The 25,978-nt window shown below is 37.8% G+C and overlaps 1 protein-coding gene and 1 long non-coding RNA gene across 2 annotated transcripts in view; one reads left to right on the top strand and one right to left on the bottom strand.

The window, feature by feature from the left end:
• LOC146001718 (uncharacterized) overlaps positions 1–5,644 on the bottom strand; it is a 27,287-nt gene extending 21,643 nt beyond the window's left edge. The window contains exon 1 of the long non-coding RNA XR_014443595.1: positions 5,586–5,644. This is a non-coding gene — a long non-coding RNA (uncharacterized LOC146001718). The remainder of the gene's footprint in view (positions 1–5,585) is intronic.
• A 4,838-nt stretch (positions 5,645–10,482) lies between these two features.
• LOC145989165 (protein commissureless 2 homolog) overlaps positions 10,483–25,978 on the top strand; it is an 84,841-nt gene continuing 69,345 nt past the window's right edge. Inside the window, exon 1 of the mRNA XM_083124460.1 lies at positions 10,483–11,089. Coding sequence (XP_082980586.1) covers positions 10,903–11,089 — 187 coding nt within the window. The 5' untranslated portion in view covers positions 10,483–10,902. The remainder of the gene's footprint in view (positions 11,090–25,978) is intronic.

The raw sequence follows: 25,978 nt of genomic DNA on the forward strand, positions 1-25,978 counted from the left end.
AGTCACCGATCGCTTCTGATTAAATTTTCTGCAAAAGAGCTAGTCACATGCTAAAACAGAATTGTTGAAAAGTTGGCAGAAACAATGGACAATTACAGGGAAGACTAATGAAAAAAATACTACTCAATTCAATCACTTATACCTAAAGAGGTATCAAGATAATAAACCTTTCAAGAAATTCTTTAACAAGCCTTCTTAGATGTCTGCTAAATTACACCCTAGCCCCTAAAGACTCGTACACTAGGAAGATTGTACAATCCGCAATCTGTCAGTTATAACCCTCTGCCCACAAATGTACTAAATGTGCTGGTAACACTGCAACTGATGTCATGCCTGGATTTGATTGGCTGTTATGCTCAGGGCCGCCAGGAGAAAACGAGCACGGTTTGTCTTGAGGCATCGGTCACGGGGGAAAGAGCAGTGTAGCTCTGACTGTAAACGTGTATGGTAAGTGTGGCGATATGATGGGGAATTTACGTAGTGTGGTTCCTTTAAAATTCTATAGTTTATTTGTTCATTTCTTTACCCTATATTAGGTTTTTGTTATTCTAACTTCTAATTAAATTAATATTAGTTTGGGTATTGAGGAACCTATTCTTAGAATTCTCGGTCGTATGGCCGCATTCACTATACACGCATTGACCCCTAATTATTTGTCAATTTAAGTTGTAGAATATAAATTTCAGTTGCATATCATACAGTTGTGTGATTATGGATATATAAAGAAAGGGAATTTATTTACTTTTTGATTGTTACAATTCTATAAAAGTACTTTGCACTGTTAAAATAAAAAGGAAAAGATCTAAGTTTCTGGTTTTGAATTCGTAACTAATTTCCTAGAATAATGGACTCTGATAACAGCTTGCTTTCACTGTGCCTCTGTAAGGTAGATCCTGCTTTATGCAGTTGAGGTAGAGCGTGTAGAATATGAGTAAATGGGCCTTTTTTACAGCTTAGTTGCACAGTGTGGTGCAACTGAAGGAACACCTGATCATATTATATTTGAATGTCATCTTAATGTAACTACGCCTGAGTATTTCATAAGAGATCTAAAAGAAGCAGGATATAATGAGGTATACGCCTTGCCAACACTTTTGAGGAACCCGACTAAGGAAATAATATATGTACTTACCAACTATATTGTAAGAGAAAATATTGTATTATAAAATTATGAAATTGTAAAATTGTGAAATGTAAAACAAATGTAACTGGTGCATAGCTGAAAAGCTACCACCAAATATACATTTATATATAAAAAAATATTTTTGAATGGCAGAAAATGAATGATAAATGCATTCCGAAGATACATGTGTAACTTTCATGTACAACATATGTTTTACACAAATGCAACATAGAGTGACATAAAATAGAAAATACATATGCAACAACATATGCAACAACACTAAATTGTGTACGTATTCAAAGCTTATTCAATACAAATATACAACACATATTATTTAAATACATTACATTACAGAAAATAAGTAGAATGCGAGTGAAGAGAGCAAGAAAATTTTTAGATCCAATTTTTGCAATTTAAAACAATATGGATTTAATAGGGCGCAAATAATTTCACTGGACGCCATGACATTCTCTCTTTTACAACTTTTTTTTAGATCATTCGGCGCCCATGGCTACAGCTCTGAACTTGACGAAAACGAGAAAAGCAAGCAAGAAAATTTTACAAAATGTATTTTTATCTGCATAAAATTTGAAATCGAAGGGGTAATTGCTCCTCTGTACCCGCCCTGAAGGTGCCCTTGGCCGTCAATGTTTGTTCCCCCCTTGCTACCCTAGAATTGACTTCCGTCGAAGGTTGGGGGGGGGGACAATGACTCCCTGCCCCCCTATGGTTGCGTCACTGTATAATACAGACATATTTAAGCAATATATGATACTTTAGGCTAACTGTCATTGTTAGTGTCAACCTATTCTGCACAGTTTGTATTAATGCGAATACCACGTCCCCACCCTCCATCCAAACCGATTCTAAAGACATAAGAGGTGGTGTTTCATTTCAACCCTATCGCCGCGATCAGCCACAGGTAGGTAGAAAAGCTAAACATAATACCCAGCACTAAATATCAATAACAAGTCAATCAAACGATATGATCCTCCCAATTTTTGTGTGAAGATTGGTATAAAATTTTGTCCCCCCCAAAAAAAAATATTCCCGTGACGCAGGCGCGTCATGAAATACCCCCCCTCTCTAGGGCACCCCTGCACACACACATATATATAAGAAGCAATATGGTATATTAATAGTATGTTGATTTTTAATGGTTTGATAAAAACGATTCCTACGTTTTGCCCCCCCCCCCACCCAAACTGATCAATGTAGCTACATTCCTGGTTGAACTACAGATTTACTTCCCATGGGAAAAGATTGGATACCTTCATGCTAAAAGCATAATTTTAACATATTTGATTCCAGCACCATCACCGGGAAATTATTGACCTACATATTATTTACCTCCCTTTGAAAAAGATTCGATACTCCATATTGAAACAGTGATTTTAATGTAGTTAATTCCAGCGCCAACATCATGACATTGTTGAACTACAAATAATTTACCTCCCTTTGGAAAAGATTCGATACTCCATGTTAAAAGCTTGATTTTAATATATATTTGATTCCAGCGCCAACATCGTGAAATTGCTGAAATACAGATAATTTACCTCCCCTTGGAAAAAATTGAATACCCCATGTTAAAAGCGTGATTTTAATATATTTGATTCCAGCGCCATCATTGGGAAGTGATTAAACTGTAGACCTTCTTCTGTGAAAGGATACATACTTCCAAAGGGAGCGAAGTACATGATTTGTAGTTCTGCTTCTTCCCGATGATGGCGCTGAAATCAAATATACTAAAATCTTACTTTTAAGATGAAGTATCCAATCTTTTCCAGAGGAGGTAAACAATCTGTAGTTTAGCCATTTCCCGATGATGGCGCTAAAATCAAACATATTAAAATCACCCTTTTAAAACGGAGGTATCCAATCTTTTCCTAAGGAAGGTAAATAACACAGGCCTGCGTCGGTTTGGATGACTCACAGATGACTGTTGTCCCTGAATAATTTCAGTATGCTGATTCCAAAAATGAAATCCATTTTTACCCATCACGTGAAGTTTTTTTTTTTTTCAGAAAATGGTAATATATTAAGTGTCTTTATTTCACAATAAAATGTGTAGTTCCATGATTTCTAGAATACAAATCCTCCAATTTTGAACTATAAATGCACATAGAATAGTAAACATTTAATCCACCTTCTATCTTCACAAATCACATTGACATGAAAATTGTAAACTTTGATTACGTAAATTCCATTTTCGAAATCCCTCATAAAAATATCCTTCACAAAATGTCCAAAACTCAATGTTATAATGTACTGGGTTGATTGAACTTAATGACATGGAGAAAAATTCTAATCTAGGGAAAAATCCTGACGTGATGGGAAGAAATTTATGTCATTTCCGTTATCAGTATTCAAAATACTTCCAGAATCACCTATTGGTTTGTAAACTTCCGAAATTTTGCTAGCTTAAATATATTTTATTGCGTTCTCTAATAGGCGTAATGGAATGGCAAATATGATAATTTTGATTGTGAAATTGTGAAAAATCCTAACGTGATGTAAAAATGGATTTCATTTTCGTGATCAGCACTCAAAATACTTTCGGAATCAGTTATTAATTTGGAAACAACCTAAATTTCCCTTGCATAAATTGCCGGCCCCTGTGACGGAGTGGTTAGCACATCGTGCTACGACGCTAGGGGTCCCGGGTTCGAATCCTGGCCTGGGCATGGATATTTGTGAGTGTCCATTCATCAATTTCATCATATCATCACTCATCCCCATCTTCGCAAATTAGCCAAAAGTGGCACAAAAGTCAAAGTAAAATAAAGCAAATCCCTTGCTTAAATTCTTTTGATGCGTTAGATAATGGATGTAATATAATGGCGAATATGAGAATTTTGATTGTGAAATTGTGAAAAATCCTGACGTGATTGGAAAAAGTAGATGTCATTTCCCTTATCAACATTCAAAATACTTCCAGAATCACCTATTGATTTGAAATCATCCAATTTTTTTTTAAGAAATGCACGGTGGTGTAATCTGTAGTTCATCAATTTTCCCATGATGGCGCTAGAATCAAATATATTATTGAAATAACGCTTTTAATATGGAGGTATCCAATCTTTTCCAAAGGAAGGTAAATAATATGTAGTTCAGCCATTTTACGATGATGGCGCTGAAATCAAATGTATTAAAATCACGCTTTTAAGATGGAGATATCCAATGTTTTCCATGTTTGTGACTGTCCATTGGTCAGTTTCATCATATCATCACTCAACTCATCTACATCTTCGCAAATTAGCCAAAAGTAGCACAAAAAGCGACGTAAAATAAAGCAAATCAATCAATCAATCCTGGCCACTTTATATTTTCCCGCCATTTTCAAGCAGGGGTGGGGTAAGAATGTTTTTGGGGGTGGAAATGTAAGTTTAGTACAAACATTACCTTGCCTACTTTCGCTGTGTAGATACCTCTGATGAAAAATAGGCGTACGTAGCCACGAAACTATTCCGAATATCCAGACAACAGCGATATAAGACCGACAACAAGAATTCTAAGCAGGTGTAAATGTTCAGAATTGGGGTCTTTCGGAAGGAGAGGAATTTTCGAAAGTAGCTTGGCTGGTGTTCCAGTTAAAACAACTCAACAATACAAGGTTGGCTTATTTGCATAATCAGCATTTTTATTATAGACATACAAATAGGGTGGCGCACCCCTACGCTCTTATAAGAGATGAAATGGAGGGCTTTTTATCGTGCGGAGATGGTTGAGAGGCATCTAATCTGTCACACTGCTATTTGACTACAGTTAGAAAGAAATTGTTGTGTTTTTATAGCAACGCCTTTGTTCGATTTCATTACTGGCCATCACCATTTATGTAACATGCTGTAAATATCAACACCAGCTTTAATGCACCCTTAGGTAATAGCTATATAAAATTCTGGTCATGCGTTCCACATAACGTTATGTTTATGTGCAAGGACACACCAAGGTTTTCCAGCCAGCCGTGTTACCCACGGTATGGTACCTTACTGGACTGTTCACAGAACCTTCGCGTACCATAAGAGTCCGCTTTCTTCATGGAAGGTGGACCGGAACAGGAGAGATTGCGGCTTTTGAACCAATTTCTGTGCATCCTGAAATCAATGTGACCAACCTTCAATTACAGTGTTGCTAACTTTCACTGACGAAATTACAACTATTTATAACAAGAGTTCCTATTTGTTAATGCAAGTAAACTCCACCCTCTTCTAAAAGAAAATCAGTTATGGACCATGCTTACTTATTTTATATAAGAACAATTACGACGACACCATAAGCGATTTGAACTTTGGTTAAACCGTGTGCCTTTCCTTGCCTTCTTCCTACAAGTAAACTATAAGACGTGAATTTGGAGAACAAATTCTAAAAGGGAACACAGACAAGTATTTCTTCATCGTTTGCATTACACTGACTGCTATTGACTAAGAGGAGAGAATGCAAATACAAAGAACCAGGCACTTACAATCGTCCTGGTTTCACTTTCACACACAAAAATGGCCGCCTTGTGTAAATGTGTCTCAATACAAAGCAATAAGGAAAAAGCAGCAGTCGAAGAACACGTATGTACGAGTACAGATAAGATTGAAAAGACAAACATTATAGATTGTGTATTATCTGTCTGTAGTTCCAGTTAGGCGAGGACGCTTTAACCTACCAACAACGGGTAAAAGAAACCACTACGAGGATGGCGATAAATCTTGTGTACCAAACGGACGAATGACTGTGACATTTGCAAGCTTTAGTAACATGGAAAATGTAAGAGTGGGCAAAATAATACTTCCTCACGCCAATCTTGTATGATGTCAGTTTGTAATTTCTTCATTTCTTTGTGTCTTTCCATTTTGTTTTGTCGTTTCTTGTCAATTGTATCTAGTGGTGACGATTAGGGGGGGGGCAGTTGCCCCCAACTTTTTGCCACTTTTGCACCCCCACAGTTTTGGAACCCAATCGCCGCCGCTGAATGTATCCTTTGCTCTCTGTCTCTTTCGTTCTGTGTAGCTATATTTCTCCTGTTTTTCTTTCTATCTCACACACATCATGAAGTGTCTTGGTTTACCCTTCTTCTTCTTCTCCACTGTTTCTTTCTTTCTGAATTTCCGTTATTTTACATCGCTTTTCTATCTATTGAATCAATGACAACGGTGAGGATGAATGACGAAGTTATGAGTTTATGTTTTAAGTCCAATATATACAGAAGGCTAATCAGGACTGGACCTACAGTTTAAAGTGGGATCCGAACCACTATGTGCCTCCACCGGATACCAAATCGCAGAAACTAAGCGCTTTATAGCTAATGTTTATTAGGAAAAGAATACTTGTTTTATGATATCTACCAGTACTCAACCGTTGTTGAAGTTGTTTGCGACACCCTGTATATATATGTATTTGTGTGTGTGTATAAAGTCAAAATTGGGGAGACTTAGTGGAGCATGTTTGAGGTGATAGTTAATTTCTTGTCCATTGTGACTGTAAGTGGAGGGGACAGGAAGATGCGGCGATGACAAAACAAAATAGTAAAAATATTGCATTTTAAATATTTTAAAGAAGTATAAAGCAAGTCAAAATATTCTCATATGAGTGTGAAATTAGTCAAGTGACAGCATGAAACAGCTAGAAATACGCAAGGAATTCGCTAAGTTTCCCTTAATCAAGAGGCCAGCGCTACTTCCCATGCCCCCAACCCTCCGCTACGGTTCCTATTCAGTGCAATAGGTCCAACTCAACGCAGAATTGTGCGAATCACGGTTCGATTAATCTGGGCACGGCACGCGAAACGCGAAGCCAGCCATGGTTTATCTCCTGAACAAAGATACAGAAGGTTTTAATTTTACCGTTATTGACAACAGCTTGTGCCATGTAGCTAGGCGTTTCTCTTCATTGCAGAAATTGCTACAGTTTAAGTTTTAAATTCCACAAAATTCAAATCGTATTCGGAAACAAACAATTCTCCTGAAAATCTACTTGCTGACAGCTGACTCGTAAATGCAGTTTATCCAGATATTTTTTTTTATTTACAAGGCCTTAAAAACGAACTGATTGTGTTTTATAGAACTGCAACATTCCAACACATTCCATGTAAATTGGTAGCATTTTTGATAGAAGAAACTTTAGACAATGCTTTTGAGGAAGTTTTCTGTTTGGCTAAATTAATTTGCACTATAGCAGCTAGAGCATCCGTTGAGAGTAGTTTAAGAGAATTAAAACTTTTAAAAGATCAGCGCAAGAGAAGAGCTAATGTGCGGTTTGGTCCATCGAGAAACGACTCTTGGAGTCTAGAAGAGAAAGTAAAGAATTCTATACAACGCCGTGATTCACAAATCCGCACGAAACCAAGGACGCTAAAGTTTATGTACAAGTAAGGCTCATTTAAATTAATAAGGACTATTTTACTTTGTAATTCATACATGTCAATTTGTTATATGTAATTACTAGAGACACATATTTTTGGTTAATAAAAAAGCAAAATTTCGGTACAAAAACAGAGTCAATTTCGGGTTCAAGAGCCGTAAATAAAATGAAATTTCGCTGTTATAGCGGTGAAAAAGCACCATATATAAATGACATTTTGGTTTTAACAAATGTGAATATAATCCCAAATTTGATTTAAAAACTGCACTATTACACAAAATAAACATATCCCTTCTAATAGCGCATTAAATCATTACCAGAATATTAGTTTATTCCTGTATAAAGGAGTCCATTTTTGCTTTTCAAATATTTACAGCAGAATTAATCTATTTTCCGTGAATTGCATAACTCTCAGGATACTTCAGACTTCAGAAAGTGTCACGTCGGTATATAAACGGTAAATTTCGTGTTTAAGAGTCTATTTCGCATTTTGCAGTTTATTTCGCATCATTTCGTGACAAAACAGGGCAGTAAAATGCACCTCACACCTTTCAGAAACATGAAAAATTAACATTACAATGTGTTATTTCACATTTCGTGTTTTCACCAAAAAAGAAATATGCAGGCCTCTAGTAATTACAGGAGGAATACAAATTAATAAGATTTCATAATTCTCATCGTATGGAACAGCATAATTTGTATTTTGTTGTCCTAAGGTCTATGGCAATGACCTTGCCGTTTATTGCGCAAAATGTTTGCACCCCCTCCCCCCCTCGGTTGAAAGATCGACCCTGACATTCCGCAGATCTTGCGATGACTACGTAAAAATGTCACGCCTCGGCACTGGGAGGGGACTACCTAACTATAGTTAGCTAATGTCTGTCTTCTCTCTGGCATCATCTTTATATTATTGTCGATGTTTTTCAGCAAGGAGCCCGAATATTTGTCTGGCGAGGGAAGAAGTACAGAAAACTGCGTTACGCCACTGAATGACACCTAAAAGTCGACCTCTCTTTCACGTAATTCGCTTTGGAAACGAGGCGCTGGTGCCTGGATCCACAGCAACTATAATCCTCCCCCTCCACACACCCCTTCCAGAACTAAATTAGGAGTAAGAGCGTCGGGAAGGGGTTCGAACCGACTCTTCACCCCCTTCATTTCAAGTTACAATTTAACTCCACTGCACTGCGGGTCTGATCATACGTCCTTTTTTCTCCGGACATGTACTCTTTTTAGATAATCCGGATAAATTTTCTTTTCAGCATAAAAATGTCCAGGTTTTCTACAAATCCTTAACAAAAAATTAAAACGTTAAAAACAAGCACAGCAAGTCACAAACATGGTCACTATATGTTACGCTAAAACATCTCGGTAGCGACCGATAGGTCGATGTCAGAAATCTACACAAACCATCACGTGCGTCGCTTCATCTCGGATTCTAATTCGTCTACAATCAATTAGAAAGTGGTCTTATTGCGTCGAGCTGATTTAGCGTTCTTTGTTGTTGTTTTTTATAGTTAAATTAGCAAATGCCCAAATGAGAAAGCGCAAGATGAACTTAAAAAACAAGTACAATTGTAGAAATTTTCAGCGAAAAATGCAGGCTCGACCAGGACTCGAACCCTGATCTCTGGCATGCCGTGCCATTGCTCTAACCTCTGAGCTACCGACCCGGCCTGGCCTTGCCTGATTTTCGCTATCGCTGTTTTACGCGTGGAATCGTCTCTGCCATTGCTACCGCAACGGGATCTGTTGCCTTTGAGACACAGTAGACTTCGACGTTGCCTGGTTCTTCCCAGCGTAGACATGTTAAAGATGTTCTCTTTTCAACTTCACAAAATATCGTAACCCTGGGTCTGATGAGCCCTTATCGGAGCAGCATATGTACTTTCAGCTTCTGTGTGTCTAGCTTTCGGGAAAACCGTGGTTACCATAGCTACTCTTCTTTTATCCGGGCAGGTCCTGTTTTTAGATAATAAAAACAACGACCGGACTTTCGTTGCAGAGTAAAAACGTCCGTATTTACACAAATACTTTCTAAGAAATTAAACTTTAAAAATAAGCATAGCAAGTCCCAATATGGTCGCTAGATGTAACGTTAGTTATAGTGCAAATCTCATCGCTATAATTGATTCTCAAACACCGTTGATAACTTCGGTCTCGTGTCTACATTCATTTGAGAAATTATCGTGTAGCGATTTGAGTTACCGTGCTAATCTTTTTATAGTTGCATTAGGAAATAGAAATGCCGAAACGAAAATGTATACTCCGTCCCGGGAATCTCTGGAGCGAGCGAACGAGATTGCGTGGAGGGGAAAAGCGACTGCAGTTACCAGCTTTGCACCAGCGTGTATTGCTTCGCTCCACCCATTCGCTTTGTCGACTTCTCTAACTTTACGCGCGGCCTTGCTCCATAGATTCCCAGGATAGAGTATAAGTTTGAAGAGGACCTTAAAAATAAGTACAGTTGCTTTCGAAAGGTTTTGTTACATACGTATAATTGGGCGAAAAACTGAGTAATTGAACACTTTCTTAAATCGTGTTTTAAGATCGTTTTGTTAAGAAGTTTTATCAAACTGTCAGAAGATAATAAAGAATAAATAAAACAAGTTATATGTGTCAAATTCATTCTATTTTAATTTTTTTTTAAAAAAAAAAATAAGATGTCCTGTTTTTCACTTCATAAAAGTGTATAAATCTGAATGTTGATTATATCCCTGTTTATTGAATACAAAAGTAAATATAAATTAATTTTATCAGGGGCGCGAGGGTTGGCTGAGCACTTCTATCTCCCCCTCGCTACACCCACGGGTTGAATATATTCAGATAATTTTAGCATTTGACACACGTGTAGAGACCCACTTAAGTGTCTCATATAGAAAGCTATTTTTTTTAAAGAAAGAGAAAGAGAGGAAAAAAAGATCCGAGGGAACTGGTAGTCGCCTCGAGCCTGTTTGAGCAACGTATGATGACGTCATGTTGGATAGGCCTGTGCAGACAGAACCAGAAGAGGTTTTCGTGGCAGTTCGTTCTTATACGCCTCGGCTCCGCCCGCAAGGACAGCTCAAAAGCTATAACAGGGCCGTTCTCGACCGCGGCTGAAATAAAGGAATATTAAAAAGCGCACTGCAACACGTACTGCGATAATGTCCGGTGCCAGTCACGTCATCGCACGTACGAGCGATAGCGGGAGTTCCTCGAGTCTTTAAACATGATTCCCGCGACATTTCGATTCCCATAAAACAAGTAAAAAAAAATTGCTACGGCAGAACGTCGTGGTAGAGTGCGAATGTGCGAATTCTTCTCATTGTGCAAGGGCAAAAATGTGTTGTGTGGAAGTGATCGTGAAGTTGGAAGGACCCCTAATGTTCGGTGGTGTTGTATGAAGTGCTGCGTTTTTGCCGGCGTGTTTTGGAGAGTTTAATAGCACCATGTCGACTCAAAATTTGAGTGTACTCTCTGTGACTGAGGTGGAGGTTGAGGAAGCCGAGAGTGGCTACGAACAGCTACTGGCAGACGTTTGGGTTGGTGTAGTGCTCAGTTTGATGGTGTTCAGTTGTGTCTGTTGCATGTGCTCGTGTTTGCTCTATCACAAGTTCCAGGACTGGAAAAGACGGGGTAAGTTTGTTTTCAAGTAAAAAAAAATAATAATATTTCAGAGTAACCGTTCAGTCAAATTCAACTCGTCGTCGAGGATTCGGTGTTCGTGTTCTTGCCATTAACGATTCATCATTTTCATCTAATAATCATTCATCAACGCGTTCAGTCAAAAGCTACGTAAAATGAGAAAGCTGTAAATACGAATGTAAACCAAACAGGACAAAATATCTTTCTCTGAAAGTCTCTTCCACGCTTTTACAGATAAACTGTTCCCTGTGTTTGATTTTGCCGGCATAAGCAAGGATGTGCTACTTCCAAAATCTAATTTTGTTTTCAAGTTCACTTTATGTGCTATTGGGCTAATGGAGAGTGAACATACGGTTTAAAGTGGGATCCGAACAAGTGCCTCCAGTGGGAATCGAACTCTGTGCCAGATAGATGAGGAGCAAAATTGTAGTTTTGTTTATTAAATGACTTATGGTTTTTAAAATGCATTTAACTTGACAAATTTTCTTTTCCAGAAATAAAATATTTAGTTCTGAAATACGTTTACCAGAACTGTTGTTAGAGGGAAAACAGGTATGATGTCAGAAATAAATGATGAGGGAGGCATAGGGGACCGGGGAGTATTTTTCTTGGGATACTATCATGGTGTTCTTAAATACCACACAGAAAAGTACATTTGGGATAAAAGAGTATTTATGGTTTTTCTTGTTTGCTGGAGGTGGTAAGGAGGAGGCAATGATTTTACTTCAGAATGCTTGCCTAAAAATATGAAAGATCCACGGTTATTTGCATATTGCGTCTTGCATCATTTTTAGTCGGTAGCCAAAAGCGGTAAGTGGTCGAAATTCGGGCTCCCATGTTTTGATCCCGGCCTGGGCATGAGTGTTACCTGTTGTTTGATTCATTCATTTGGTTTATTTTACTTCGCTTTTCTGCCACTTTTGGCTAATCGCGAAGGTGTGGATGAATGTTGATATGATGAAATTTATGAATCGACACTTGCAAAGAACACCCATGCCCAGGCCGTGATTCAAACCCGGGACCCCTGGATTCGTAGCGCGCTGTACTAACCACTCTGGAGTGTTACCTGTGAGTGTCCCTTCATCAATTCATCTAACATCACAAAATCGGTGAAATAATAAAACAATGCATGAAAGTTTTATCTTTGGTGTAACCAATTGATCTCGCCCCACTTCATGCCTTAGTTCAAGAAACCAACAGCCAATCTACAGGGGCATTTTTGTGTGGTCAAATTGGATCCGATTTCGGCTGTGTTCTACCGTTGGACGTTTGGCGATTTGGTAGTCACATTACCTCACGTTACCTCAGAAAAAAGTTTCATGTGCAGAATATACAGAAATGGTCATCGAAATGTTACAGTTGAAAAATTTCATTGCAAATATTATTGGAGAGGTTAAAAGTAGTAAGGTGACGAGATTCTGGAAGTGAAGAAGGCGCGTGGTTAGTTTCACGTCCTGTTTCTAAGGCGGCTGTTGGAACTACCGTCGCTTTTGTGCCGATTTGGTTAATCACGACGATTAGGAATAATGATTATTTGGAGTGTTGAATCAATTTTGAAATGTTTCGATTCACGTCGCTAGAAGTAATTGTTATTATTTGCACTTTTTTTTAATAATGGAAAATTGTAGTTAGTATTTTGCAGTTTTAAGTCACAGTATCTTGGCTCCCCATTGTTGTAATTCTTATTGATGTGTATCAAACGGTTTACGTTCGTAAGCAAAGTCAGTACACTTTTCATTACGCACTATTGAAATCCAAACAATGCAAGATGTCAAGTATAAGGAGTGCATCGAACTGGCGCAGTCGACCGAATTTTTTGTTGTTCTATTCGTCTGTCGTGTAAACGCTCACATTCCGTTTTCGGCCGTGTACGCCAGTGTTAAAGTTCGTACGAAATCGGATCCAATGTAAACACACGTAACCGGCGTCGTTAGCACAGCATAGATGAGCCATTAAAAATGGTTAGCCACGCTCAACAATTGTGATTCTCAACTTGGTTTTGTCGATATGCTAGACCCAGCGTTCACCACTTTTATCTGTGCAGTCACCCAATTCGTTGGTTCTCGACCTTCGTGAGATCGCGGCTCGGTAAATTATTCTTATTTTTTTAAAGTCAGTGTCTCGATCTCAACAATTTTATTCGTATAAAAAAACTGTACTGTGTACTATGTTTATATAATGTACACTTGAAATTAAATATTAATAAATAAATTATGGCATAATCACGGAGAGCAATTATGCCTAAGCTTGTTAACAAGTATAAAATTAAGTTTAAATTTGTTGTTAACTACTTAATCTAATGATCTCACGGCCCTGCATAATTGATGCCCGGCAGATGAGAATCACTGGTGTAGACACAAACTGGTGAACCTGCTGTTGTTTTCCATACTTTCTCACGAGACACGTATTTATTTTATAAAATTTCGTCTGTCCAGATAATTTTCTTAAAGAATTCAGGGCGGAGTGGTTAGCACAGCAAAGGTCCCGAGTTCGAATTCCGGCCTGGACATGGGCTTTCTTGTGAGTGTCCCTTCATCAATGTCATCATATCACTCGTCCTGATCTCCGCGATTAGCTAAAAATGGCAGAAAAGCGAAGTAAAATAAACAAAATTTAAAAAAAAAACAACTTAAAAGCATACAGGAGGGGAGGTGCAGCATAGACTTTGGAAGAAATTCGAGCCCTTGCATCTCTCTCTACAAACACCGTCTTGTTAATAGAGTTCCACTTCTCACCAGTTGCAGTAACCAGAGCTCCAACTGCGCTGCCGAGACTCGCCACGTGCCTTGGCGATCGTGTTCTAGAAAGCAGTAGCATCGGGTCTGTCCGCGTTTTCACCCGGGGGGAAAGTATCGTTTGGAGGTGCCCAAGGAGATGTTTTATTGGCCGACCTCAAAAGCTTCGGTTTCTCCGTGAGAATTGTCGGTTGACACCTCCGAAGTATGGTCAGAGGTAAGGTCGTCACACCTTTCTCCCCTTCCCCGCCCCTCTTTCCTATCTCGCCAACTTTTAATTTTGCCGCATCCGTTCATTGAATTGCATTCCGATTGAATGTCCCCCCATATGGTGTGCTTCGAAGTGAACATTCATCCAAGAAACGTTTCAAATGCTTGTCTCCTTCTTGAGTGGATTAAGGTGGGGGCGTAAGGCTATAACCCCTCCTTTAAATCGAAGATGTTGTCATCAGGCCAGAGATATCCAAAACTAACAATAAGTGACCAAAAACAACATTGAATCTAGCAGGCTAGAGCTGCTAAAAAAAAACTAATCATGAGACTTCATTAATTATTAATATTATTATTTGCGTGTTTTTACACCGAGAGAGAAATTTGAAAAGATAATAAGATTTATCTCTCACGTAAAAAGAGCAGTGAACCAAATGAGCAGTCAAAATCTTTGAAATAGTATTAAAAGTTCAAGCATTATACATAAAATTTTGGACCACTCATTCTAATTTCCCAAGGGGATACCTACCCTACATACGCCTTGGATACAAAATTAGCCGTCACCGACTGCTAGCCTCTTGTTTGAAAACAAAGTATTTTTACTGTGAATACTATGTAATGAGTCCGTATACTTTCACACACGTGCTCTGTATTAATTTTTGAAGTTTTGGGGAGACTTTTCAACCTAACTTCAAAATGAAAGAATAACATTTTTAATGTTATTCACTATGATTCTCGTAGTGAAAAATTCCAGTGAAGATAAATTTCAGACTTCATTTTTCTTCTAAAGTTCTTACGAGGGAATTTTTATGGATCTCGCCTGTAATTCTGACCACATTGACTCGGGCCCGAATTTACCTAGTATATGTGTGGAGGCCTGGGGCTAACACTCGTTACCCTCCCCTCCTCAGTTATAACTTTAAACCAAAGTTATGTCAGATGGTTAGTTATATTTTTTAAGACTTCTATCATCCGCGGCTGTATAGCTTTTGTTCTGTGGATAAAAATTTTCAGATAGTCAGATAAAATTTTATCCAAATTAGGTCCTCCTTAGTGGAATTGGTACAGGTAGACGTTGGTGGAATGCCCTACAACATCTCTACCTTCTGTGAGGGACTTTTTTTATATAGTTGAAGGAGGGATGGAAGGCAATTTGTACAGTCGTGCACCGGACAACCAACCAACTACCAAGACTTACAGGGCCTCCCCAATGGTGTGGTGGTAGCATCGTTGCTTTGTAATCAAGGGGTCTCGGTACGATACCCACCCGGTAGAGGCACATGGTGGTTCGGATTAGCTTTTCTGTTCAAAAGTGGACTTAAAACAAACTCAGTCAATCATCGACTTACAAATTGATCGCATCTGAATGTAACAAATCCACACTTTCATGTGTGTCAAGGCGGACCTCATGATAAATACAGTAGACTCGCGATTATCCGAGCTAATTGGGACCGAGATTACCTCGGATACGGAAAAACTCGGATAATACGGAGATAATGTGCTAATAGGTCGTAAATGACGAAACAACACTTAAAACTGTATAGTAATAATTTATTACTAGTACAACATAAATGAGAAGATTACTTTTTCCGCTTAGAATAGGTATACACAGACTTAAACACCACCGTAACAATCGGATACACCGACAATGTAACGAACACGTGCAGCGCGGACGGTGACTTGACTCCATAAACAAACAGGGGGGTGCGTTATGATGCGCGATGTTTTCCAACCACTCCCTCGGTTAACCCGGAGCCTCGGTTAATCGGGACTCGGTTAATCGCGAGTGTACTGTACATAGATCATCTTCTCTGTGAGCCTGCAAAGATTTATAATGTATATATCCAAGCTCATGGACCACGCACAATATCGTTGAACCTAACCTGCAAGCATAAGAAGTTGCTTTGCAGACCCAAAATGAAAAACTATGCAATTGTAAGCAAGAAATGCCATAAGTGCAGATACAGTCAAGTAACACAACATACTTCTTGCAGGGCTCTTTTTACTGACGTTTGTTCCTGAAAATAAAAATAAAGTAATTTTAGCAAGAATATAAACTTTTAGGATATCCCTGAACCTAACCATTAAAACAAAACGACAAATATTAAGTTACGGTACTTAAGGTAACCTTTAAGTTTAAAGATTTTCAAAAGAGCATACGCCTCATCTTTATGCAGGGAAACACAATTACGTAAAGTATGGAAACACTGTGTAACTTTGTAGTTTCGTTGCTAAAACATTACTCGATGCGAATCTGAGGGTATTCCTTTGAATTTGTCTTCGTAATTTGCAACTTTATAATAAGCATGTGGTGAGGAACAAGGACTAGTGTAAATAGTGTCAACGATCGTAAAAATCTCATATTTCAGAGTATACGTACACATAAAAATAATAGTAATGGTGGAATAACAAGCGATGAGCGGTCAAAATGTAGGATTTTTCTGGATAAATTGGTGGATTCTAAGGTTAATTGCTGAAACTAATTTATTTCTTCCGTCCTACTTTGATTCCATCACCGTAGAACCTTTGATCAGTCAGCTTGTCATGTTAGAATCTGTCTGGATTCTTAATGTTTGGATTTGAACGCAGACTGGTCTTTCAGAGTAATACGTTGTATCTCGACTAGGAACTAAGACAATCTGTGACTAAGATGTCTGTGGAACTGTCACCTGAAATTAAGAGCAGGAAATGAAATGAAATTTGTGGAACTTCAGTTTGAAATTTATACAAGTTCGACAAATGGCAAAAGGGTATTTTTAGTGCTAAATCTTCCCAAGCAAATACTACATGTTATTTAATGTATATTACATGTGCCAGGATTGTTTTGTACCTCTCTAGTTTAGTCTCGACACTGATAATTTTGGATACAGCGGTAGAACACGAAGAATAAATATATCCTCTTTCAAGGCCATGACTGGTGTCTTAGCCGCGCGTTAAGCAAACACTTAGAACACAGATGCTATCGTAAGCAAAAGCTATATTTTGCTAAAGATTTTCAGTAGATAATTAGACAATTGTGTTCAGTAAATAAGAAAGAACATGTGGTTTTCAAATTGCAAGATGTTTATCTCATAACATGCTAAAAGTTTTCATATACTAAAAAAAATATTATTCCGTTCATTTAAGCATAACTTAATGGTGTATGGCAATTATACTCGAAGTTCCGAATCTACAATCAGTGTAGACTGATAATAATAGAAAAAATTCTGCATCCCTATTGAATTTAACCTTTTTTTAGGATGGATAAATTAAATTGCGCTAATACGGTGAAGTTAACATTACACTATCCAATTTTTACCGATCCGATAGCATGTTTTACGCATTTTGTGCTAATTTTTCTTTATCTGATTATTATGACTACACTAAATAATGCTAATTAAATTTTGTCCTTGGGAAAGGTTAGTGCGTTGAGTGTTAACCATGAGTGCACTATATCCATTTTTCAATGGACTGCCATGTAACTGTGGATTAAGGACAAAAAAAATCGTGATATAATACCAGATATTTGTGTTCTAAAGCCTTGTTCATTAAAACAAAAGTTCACATTTTAAGTTTAGGAGTTGGTCTTGAAACTCCGGAAACTAGTCCCATAGTGTGTTTGTTACTAAACTTATTGAACTTTATGCAACATTTTTGCTCAAACAAGAACATTTTATTAACTTTCTTGTCAATCGTTAACATTTGTAAAAACAAAAATATCGGATGGATGTATGGGCAGTTTTATTGATACATCGATTATTTAATCGGCACCTCCCGTACTATCTAATCCGAAGACATTAATGTTCCAGTACGCACATGAGAAAGTAGAATAGCCTACCTTAGGAACTATTTGCAAATCAAAGATATTAATGATGGTTGAAGTTTCAAAACCATTTCATACGTATAAGCAATATTTAGAGGATAATCATAATTATGATCAACTGTACTATTGGAACAGAATAATCTATTCCAGACATATATTCTGCTGCTGCGACATGTTGACATCCACGACATCGGATCGGAAATGAACAGAGTTACTTCTAAAAACCTATATTCTATAATATTACCTGATATTACCACAGATTATATTACCTTAAAGATAAATGTAAGATTAGCTTCTATAAACGTTGCAGTGCGTCGAGATTTGGATGTAGTTTCTTAGCTACTGTTATTGTTTTCAACAATTTACAATATAATTGTTGTTCTGCACAAATGTCAGTGTTGTTGTTAAATATGTAGGCATGTTCGATTGTATGATTTTCGAATTTGAAAATAAATTTATTTGCTACGTATCCTATATGATAATAATTAGAAACCAAAGGATGGTATCGAGACTTGGCAGTATCTTGGTCTCGTCTCGATTTCACAGAGGCCTGTCTTATTCTTGTTCTCGTCTCGAGCCTCGAAATATATAGTATAAACAACATATAAACAACATTTGATCGCACAACCTTTTACAGTGTATGGAGGTCATTTAGGTGATACAACTTTGTTTCGTAATATTTTTTTCTAACTGACATCCCGTTTCTACGATACGAGTAAAAAAAACAACATAATATTATCCTTAACATGTACAACCGCGCAGCGCAGGTTTCCAATTGCCACTAATGGATTCACTTTGTAATTACTATAAACAAATATATGACCTACATATACATAATCAGGTGGATATCAGTTTGGCTTGTCTGAAAAAGTCTCTTGGAAAGTAAATTTTCAAATATCATACCAAAGTCTCGGACACTAGTCTCGGTCTCGTCTCGATTTTACAGAGTCCTATCTCATTCTCAGTCTCGTCTACAGATTTCTTAAAAGGTCTGATTTCGTTCTACTGAGACTTGCCTCGTCTCAATACAACGCCTGCAAGCAACAACGTGCCTTTCTGCATCATCATAAACGGTTTCGTAGATCTGATGAGGGCCCAGAAATGTACAGTGACTGCGCCAGGGGAAGGGGGGGGGGCTGAAATGGCGAATGCCCCCAGCTAACAAGAAAAAATATGTAAATAAGTGTTATTTTGTGTCAACCATGGAATTAGATGCATATTAAGTGTAATGACACATTCATCTCGGACCGTTACTGAGGGGTGCAATCTCAGGTCTCTGAGATCTTGAATATTTTCTCTTTCTACCGTCTGAATGCGAGACCACAGAAGACCTTCTTGAAGGCGTTTGTCAACAGTGTATTCGTGTTATCGTTCCCTTTGGGAATTACGCAATATCCACAGCAATTACTGTCCAAATGGTTGACTCGCTTTCTCGCAAGATTTATGTAACATTCACCGATGGCTTGTCCTCCTTTACACGGCACGAATATTAGCACTCATCGCGCCTAAAAAAAAAGAAACTCTTTATTTTCTTTATTTATTTGTAGTTTATTTTTTAAACTGTTAATCGAGGAAGCACGGGTTGCAAGTAGGTTATGAAAATTGAGAAAGGCAAGTGGGGTTTTAAAATATCTTCGCTAGGTGTGTGTACTATATCAATGACAAATTCAGTGGAAAACAGTGAAGATTACCGCTAGCTCTTAAGTATAATTTAATTAATATGTTTTCTTTAAAAGAAGAGTAAATTTCTGAATAAAACTTGCTGTGTATAATTTATAATGATTGTGCACGGCGATGTTATATAGCCTATTAAAACATTTAATGTGCGCCGAATTTACGAAGGAGAGATTTAAAAAGAAAAATGTTTTCTAATGACTTTCATCGTTTGTATGGAGACGAATTTAGATTTTCTTCTCATTTGTCCTCAATTAACATAGCTTTTCTGTCTCTAGGCTAATCTCAACTGTGAGGATGAATGGTCATTAAATGAAAATGATCGAACCCTTTTGACCAACCCGGGACTCGAATCCGTGACTAGTTCATTCAACTAGTTCGGCCATCGAGACGATATTTAGAAGTCTCGGCTGAAGTTCCGAAATATCAGTTGCCCATTTTCATCTGAAATTACGCTGAACAACAAGCATATTCTGTCTATAAATAATTAGTCAACACTGCGTCTGCATGAATTAAAAAGCAAATACAGCCATGATTTGGCAGAAATTTTCATATGTACACCTTACATTCTAGTTTACTACATAAAAAAAAAGTCTCGAACAAGACAAGACTCTCTCGTCGACTTCCGTGGCGGACTGGTTAGCGCAGCGCGCTATGACGCCAGGGGTTCGAATCCTGATCTGGGTGTTCTTTGTGCGTGTCTCTTCGTTAATTTCACTTCGTCATTTCATATCATCACTAATAGCCATGATGATTGGCTAAAAGTGGCAGAAAGCTGCGATAAAAAAAAAAAAACAATAAAAAGGCGAGGCTCTCAACTATCAAATCTTTCTCATATCGACTGTACAGACGGTTTCTTTGGTGATCTCTAAGATGGATGAAATATTTTGAGGTGGGCTCTGCTTCGGTGGTCATCGCTACTCTTATTTCCCATTTATCCTTTTCTCCCTTGCTTTTTATTTCTCTTTATTGCTGTTTCTTCCACTGTTTCTCTTTCTTCCTGTATTTCTGACCCATCCTTCCACTGTTTCTATTTCTTCCATTGTTTCTATTTCTTCCACTGTTTCTATTTCTTCCACTGTTTATCTTTCTTCCTGTTTTTCTGACCCTTCCTTCCATTGTTTCTATTTCTTCCACTGTTATCTTTTTCCACTGTTATCTTTTTTCCACTGTCTCTTGCCTTCTCTTTCCTTATCTCGTTCTCACCTTATTACTCTTTCTCTTCCTTCCTCTGTTTCCCTTTTTCTATTGTCCATCTGTCTTTTTCTGTTTTCTATTTCTACAACTTTCTCTTTCATTTATCTTCTTCATACCATCTCCCTCTCTCTCCTTATTCCTCTTTACTACACACTATTCAGAGAATATTTCGTGTAGATTAGGCGGCTTGGAGGATGGGGGAAGATTATTTCATGATGAATCAGACTATCTACTTATTAACGACCCCTTTCTCTTGAAGATTAGGCTAAATGGCGTGGTTCCAGTCTTTTGCTTTTAAATTGTAGTCTGGATACCATCCTGAAATTAGAATTTGTATTTAGAATTGCACGCAGAATAATAATTTTTCTATGGCCGTCTCAAGTGTAATAAACCAAATTTGACTGTTCTTATCCACGCTTGAAGTAGTTGTTAATGGAAGGTATTATTGATCTAAAACAGCTTTTTGAGAGTTCAGTTCTCTTCTTATTAGGCTGTAAATATGATGACTCACCATCCATAACAAGTTTTGTTCTTCGGTCAAGGAACATTGGCTCTTGGTGTACACACAAACCCACTTTTTTGTTGCTTTGGAACCAAATAACCCGAGTGGGGAAAAAATGGCTTTGAATCGCGTACTTTGTTTTTGCATTATTTATATTCCATTTATCACCCGTCTAACTGGTTCTTACCAGAGAGTATTGTGTGTGTGCTGATAATTTCCTGTTAGTAAGATGCAAGTGCCCTTGAGTAAATCTGAGCAAGAAAAAGTGACGGCGGGCCGACATGGCACTTCAGTAACTTCTTAGCGTTCAGCGATTGGGTTTGGTAGAACTGACGTCACTGGGCTGTTTGGCAACAGAAACATAGAGATTCGATACAAACCGGTACACTTCACTTGTTTTACAAGAATATGGAAAGAACTTTATCAGTTGATGTTGAAATTCTCACGATGCCACCTACAACATGGCTTTTTCTGCAAATGATAACCTTGGTTTGGGCTTTATTGCGTGTGTGTGTGTGTATGCGTGCAGTGGCGCAGCAACGGGGGGGGGGTATAGGAGTACATTGTAACCACAAAAGGGGTGCAGTATTCCCCCCGCCTCCCTAAGCCTTTCGATTCAAATTATTATTCTGTCGAATATTTTGACCAACATAAGAGGTCGCCTTCGAAATACTAATTGCAGTATACATAACATTTATTTGATTTCCAAAAGTCAAACTACTATAAACTTACTATAAGTTGCTACATTTTGGTATTGGACACCTTATTTGGTCCGTGCTCTTGAAACAAATTCTTAAATAAACCGGAATATGGTTGCAAATGAGTGCAAGATGATAAAATATGCAAAAGTAAGGTCGGGAGGTAAACATTTCTAAATATACGAGTGTTCATTTATTGTATGTTCAAACGGTTAATTTAGTTAAAATGCAGGAACAATCGTGTACCTACTGTTCAGACACAGAATGAAAGATGTAATACACATACATAAACGTACACATCGTTCTCGATATCTGCCGTTGATCAACACCGCACTCCTGTTTTCTTTACCGCCTGGGGGCTCGTTGATTAAAGGCTAGGCAGTTCCCAGAGCCGCATGTGCAGGAAAAATAACTTTCCCATCTCTGGAATCGAACTCTGTTTACCCGTGTGGTAGTTAATCGCCTTAACGATTGAATCGTTACATGTCTATCTTTCATTTTGTGATGATGGTACTTCGTTAGAACATCCACATGTCATTGTTATTGATGCCCACGTATCAGGTCCGTTCAAAAGCAGTTATCTGCACTATAAACCACATGAGGAATATAAACCCAGCAACTTATACGACATCTGTAAGCTTATTTCTGTAGGAACAATAGACAATTACTGCACATAATTTATGACCTATTCTGTGCCTATATAGTGCAGGGTTATAATTTGCATGTGCGTTGAAGTGCGTTAAGAAGATGCCTGGCTTCTACTATGAACTTCTTGATCGTGTTCTTAGCCATAGAAATAGATAAAAGCTTGCATTGTTGGTATGCCCATTAATTTGACTTGTTGACTATAATATTATACTATTAATTGTGACTAGATGAAATACAGAAATAGAAGAATTTTTCATGAATATATGCAAACATGAAATATGTGGGTAGTTGTAGGGTGAATGGAAATATACATTTTATTGTATCTGCCGTGCATTACGTACCTCACACCCTACGGTGTTTCTAAGGGAGGGTATTGGTTATTGGGTTGAGCTCCACCCGCAAAAATATTATAGTCATTACAAGAGTATGAATTTAGAAAATTTAGAAAAAAACCACCCAGCCCTCCTAAATCACGCATTATATGCCAAAGATTTAATAACAAATTTTATTGCAAGTTGAGCTTTGTGAATGTCATTCCCTAAACTCCAAAATTCTGGTTTACACAGCTTTTGAAAATGTCAAGGTTAAAAGGTGGGTATACATTATAGCCACGTACCCCTCTGTGTTGTAATGATCCCCTTGGACGATTCCTTTGGAAAATATCTTAGAAATAAAAAAAAATCGTAAACACGACTCTGGTCACAACCATCTTCTGCTAATGGAACATAAGATTAGTAACTTTTTACGGAAAATATGTATAAACAATTAATCTCTCACTTCGCCGTTTTACGGTTGAATCTTAAAATGAAGTGTGTTTGATTTGAAGAAGTAATCGACCGGCTGGAAATTTTGGAAAGAGCAGGAATATTGTCCGCAGCAACCTTATTGCGCTCTGTGGTAATTGCCTATACAATAGAATTTCACTTAAACTTTATCGAAGGCTTTTAGGTATAATGATTGGTTCATTTTTCCATAAAGTTGACCAAAAGTGGGTGGATCAAAGCAAGAAATTTAACCTGTAGCTACTAACCAAGGAAGAAAAAACTGCTTTATGCGATTTCTGCCTAGAGCGTGAAACAGCAGTTTAAACTTTTTTTAGCCGCCAGTCAGTGTTATATTTTATGGGCTCTTTATTGCCATCTTTCGAGACTGAAGGGTTAGAGCGTGGATATTTCATTGTGTTCGTTTCTTCATCTATTTCGTTAATTTAACGTTAATTCTCATCGCCGCGATTTAGCTAGAGGGATATAAGAGCAAAGCAAATAATCAAATACCAAAAATATAGATGCACAAGTCCTTTATTTATGGATTTTTCTAAAAGAAAAACTGTCCCAATCAAACCACCTCCTCTTACTCTGGCAACTTCGTAACATGAAATATCCTTGTGAATGGTGAAGAGACGGAAGGAGACTTGGTAGTGTCTCGAGTATCAAAGGCAAGGTCTCGTCTGGGTCTCGAAATATAGTGTAAACAACATAAAGGATACAACGTGTCAATGCACAAACATTTACAGCATATGGAAGTCATTATGGCCAACAGCGTTTCTCGATAATGTTCTATGTTTGACGCCTCTTTTCGACGCTACGAGGCCAAAAATTGACTTTATCGTGAGTATGTGTGCAACTATGCAACACAGACTCGCAATTGCAACTAATGGATTGACTTCGCCATTTCTGTATAATCAGGCAAATATCAGCTTAATATGACTTACGAAGTCGCATGGTAATGTGGTTTGAAATTTGGTTTAATATTATTATTATTTTTTTACATTAAAGTATTTAAAGAAACCGAAAGACTCGAACACTAGGCGTCTCCATTTCAGAGAGATCTCTCTCGTTCTCAATCGATATTTACAATAAACGGGATTACGTGCTCCTGGCTCTTGCAAAATGTATTTTGAGGTGTGTTGTTGTATGTGTTGCTGGTGTACACCATACGGCAAAAGATATAGTATACGAATTGTCTATCACAATTTTCACAATGTGATCGTAAATTGGAATAGAAACGTCAATAAGCAGGGGAGAATATCTCCTTCATATCAGCAGAATTCCAACGCTTAAAACAACACTGGAAGTAGAATGAAGGAGAATGAAAATAGTAATGGACAATTTGCCTATATTATACTTGCCGTTGACTGTACAGTGGACTGCACAAATATTACCAGCCAAATTGTGTAATTCTATTTTCACTAATGTCTCTTTTACAAGCTCTTATGAATGGAACTGTGCTGATGCAACTTCATAGGTTGTGAACTGTTTCGTTGGTGTTTTGTTTCAAATCTGCAACCTCGGATTCCGTTACACAAAGTGAACGAACATGGCAATGGACGCTGGTGTATGCAGGGTGGGGCTGATGGGGCTACGGCAGCTCTCAAAATTTTAAGAAAATCAAAATTTTCAAATGAAAGCAGTAAAGAATTCGGAAGAAACCAAATTGAAACTGAAACTCCGCCTTAAAATGACCCTCGATTAGAATTTTTTGTCCTTGAACAGCTTTTAAGACGAAGGTTGAAAATGAAATTATGAAATATTTTGTAGCGTACCCCCGCCTCCCGGAACGCAGCTATGTAATATCCAGCTTTACAATTCCAGCCCCTGCGTACGTCAGTGGCGATGAACAATTTACTTGCTAATATTTTTACCTTCCAGTCTACGTTTGAGTTACGGCCGATTTGCTGTACATATATATTACAAAGCTGAATTTGCATTTCGCGCAAAGTGTGTCAGAATGTTGGTGATTTCGAAATTGTTTAATGTAGATTTTTTTTTAACCCTGCAAGTCACGACTTCCGCCCAAAAAAAAGAAGAAAAAGTAGGTCTGATTTTGTGAAGGAAAAAGTTCGTTTGAGAAAAGATTAAAAACCTTTGTTCTTCAAGGACCACTGTGTGGTACCGAAGGTCTGCAGCTAACCGTATAACGCGATCGGTTTCTGCATTACAAAATCTCTGCAAAGGTCAGTGAGATAATGACTAATCCGTGATGGTTGAGCAAGAAGAAGAAGAAGAAAGTGGGAGCAACTTGAAGAGGGAAAATCAATAATAATAAAAAAGAACTGTTGGTTCTTGATTAGTGGAGAGTATCAATTTGCTGTATTGACAAATTGAACATGAGAAGAGATTTCACGTTGAAGTTGAAGTGTTTAAACAGAAAGCTGTTGCCATGCAGACAAATGACTGACGCTGGATATATATTGTAGTTTTCAGGATTTTCTGCTAAGGAGGCTACAAACATGTCGAAATTGTTAGGAAAAGACTAATTGTTTATCTTCGGTTCAAGTCGTCCAGTACAAAGGAGAATCAAAAAGTTAGGTGAATATTGAATTTATTCCGAAATGTGAATGAGTACAAATATGAAACTGCAGTATGTTATGTACATGGTATCACTCTACAAATCCACGTAGTCCCCACTGCGGTC

Source organism: Lepisma saccharinum, chromosome 1 (genome assembly GCF_977018435.1).
Source record: "Lepisma saccharinum chromosome 1, izLepSacc3.1, whole genome shotgun sequence".
NCBI classification, from domain to species: Eukaryota; Metazoa; Arthropoda; class Insecta; order Zygentoma; family Lepismatidae; genus Lepisma; species Lepisma saccharinum.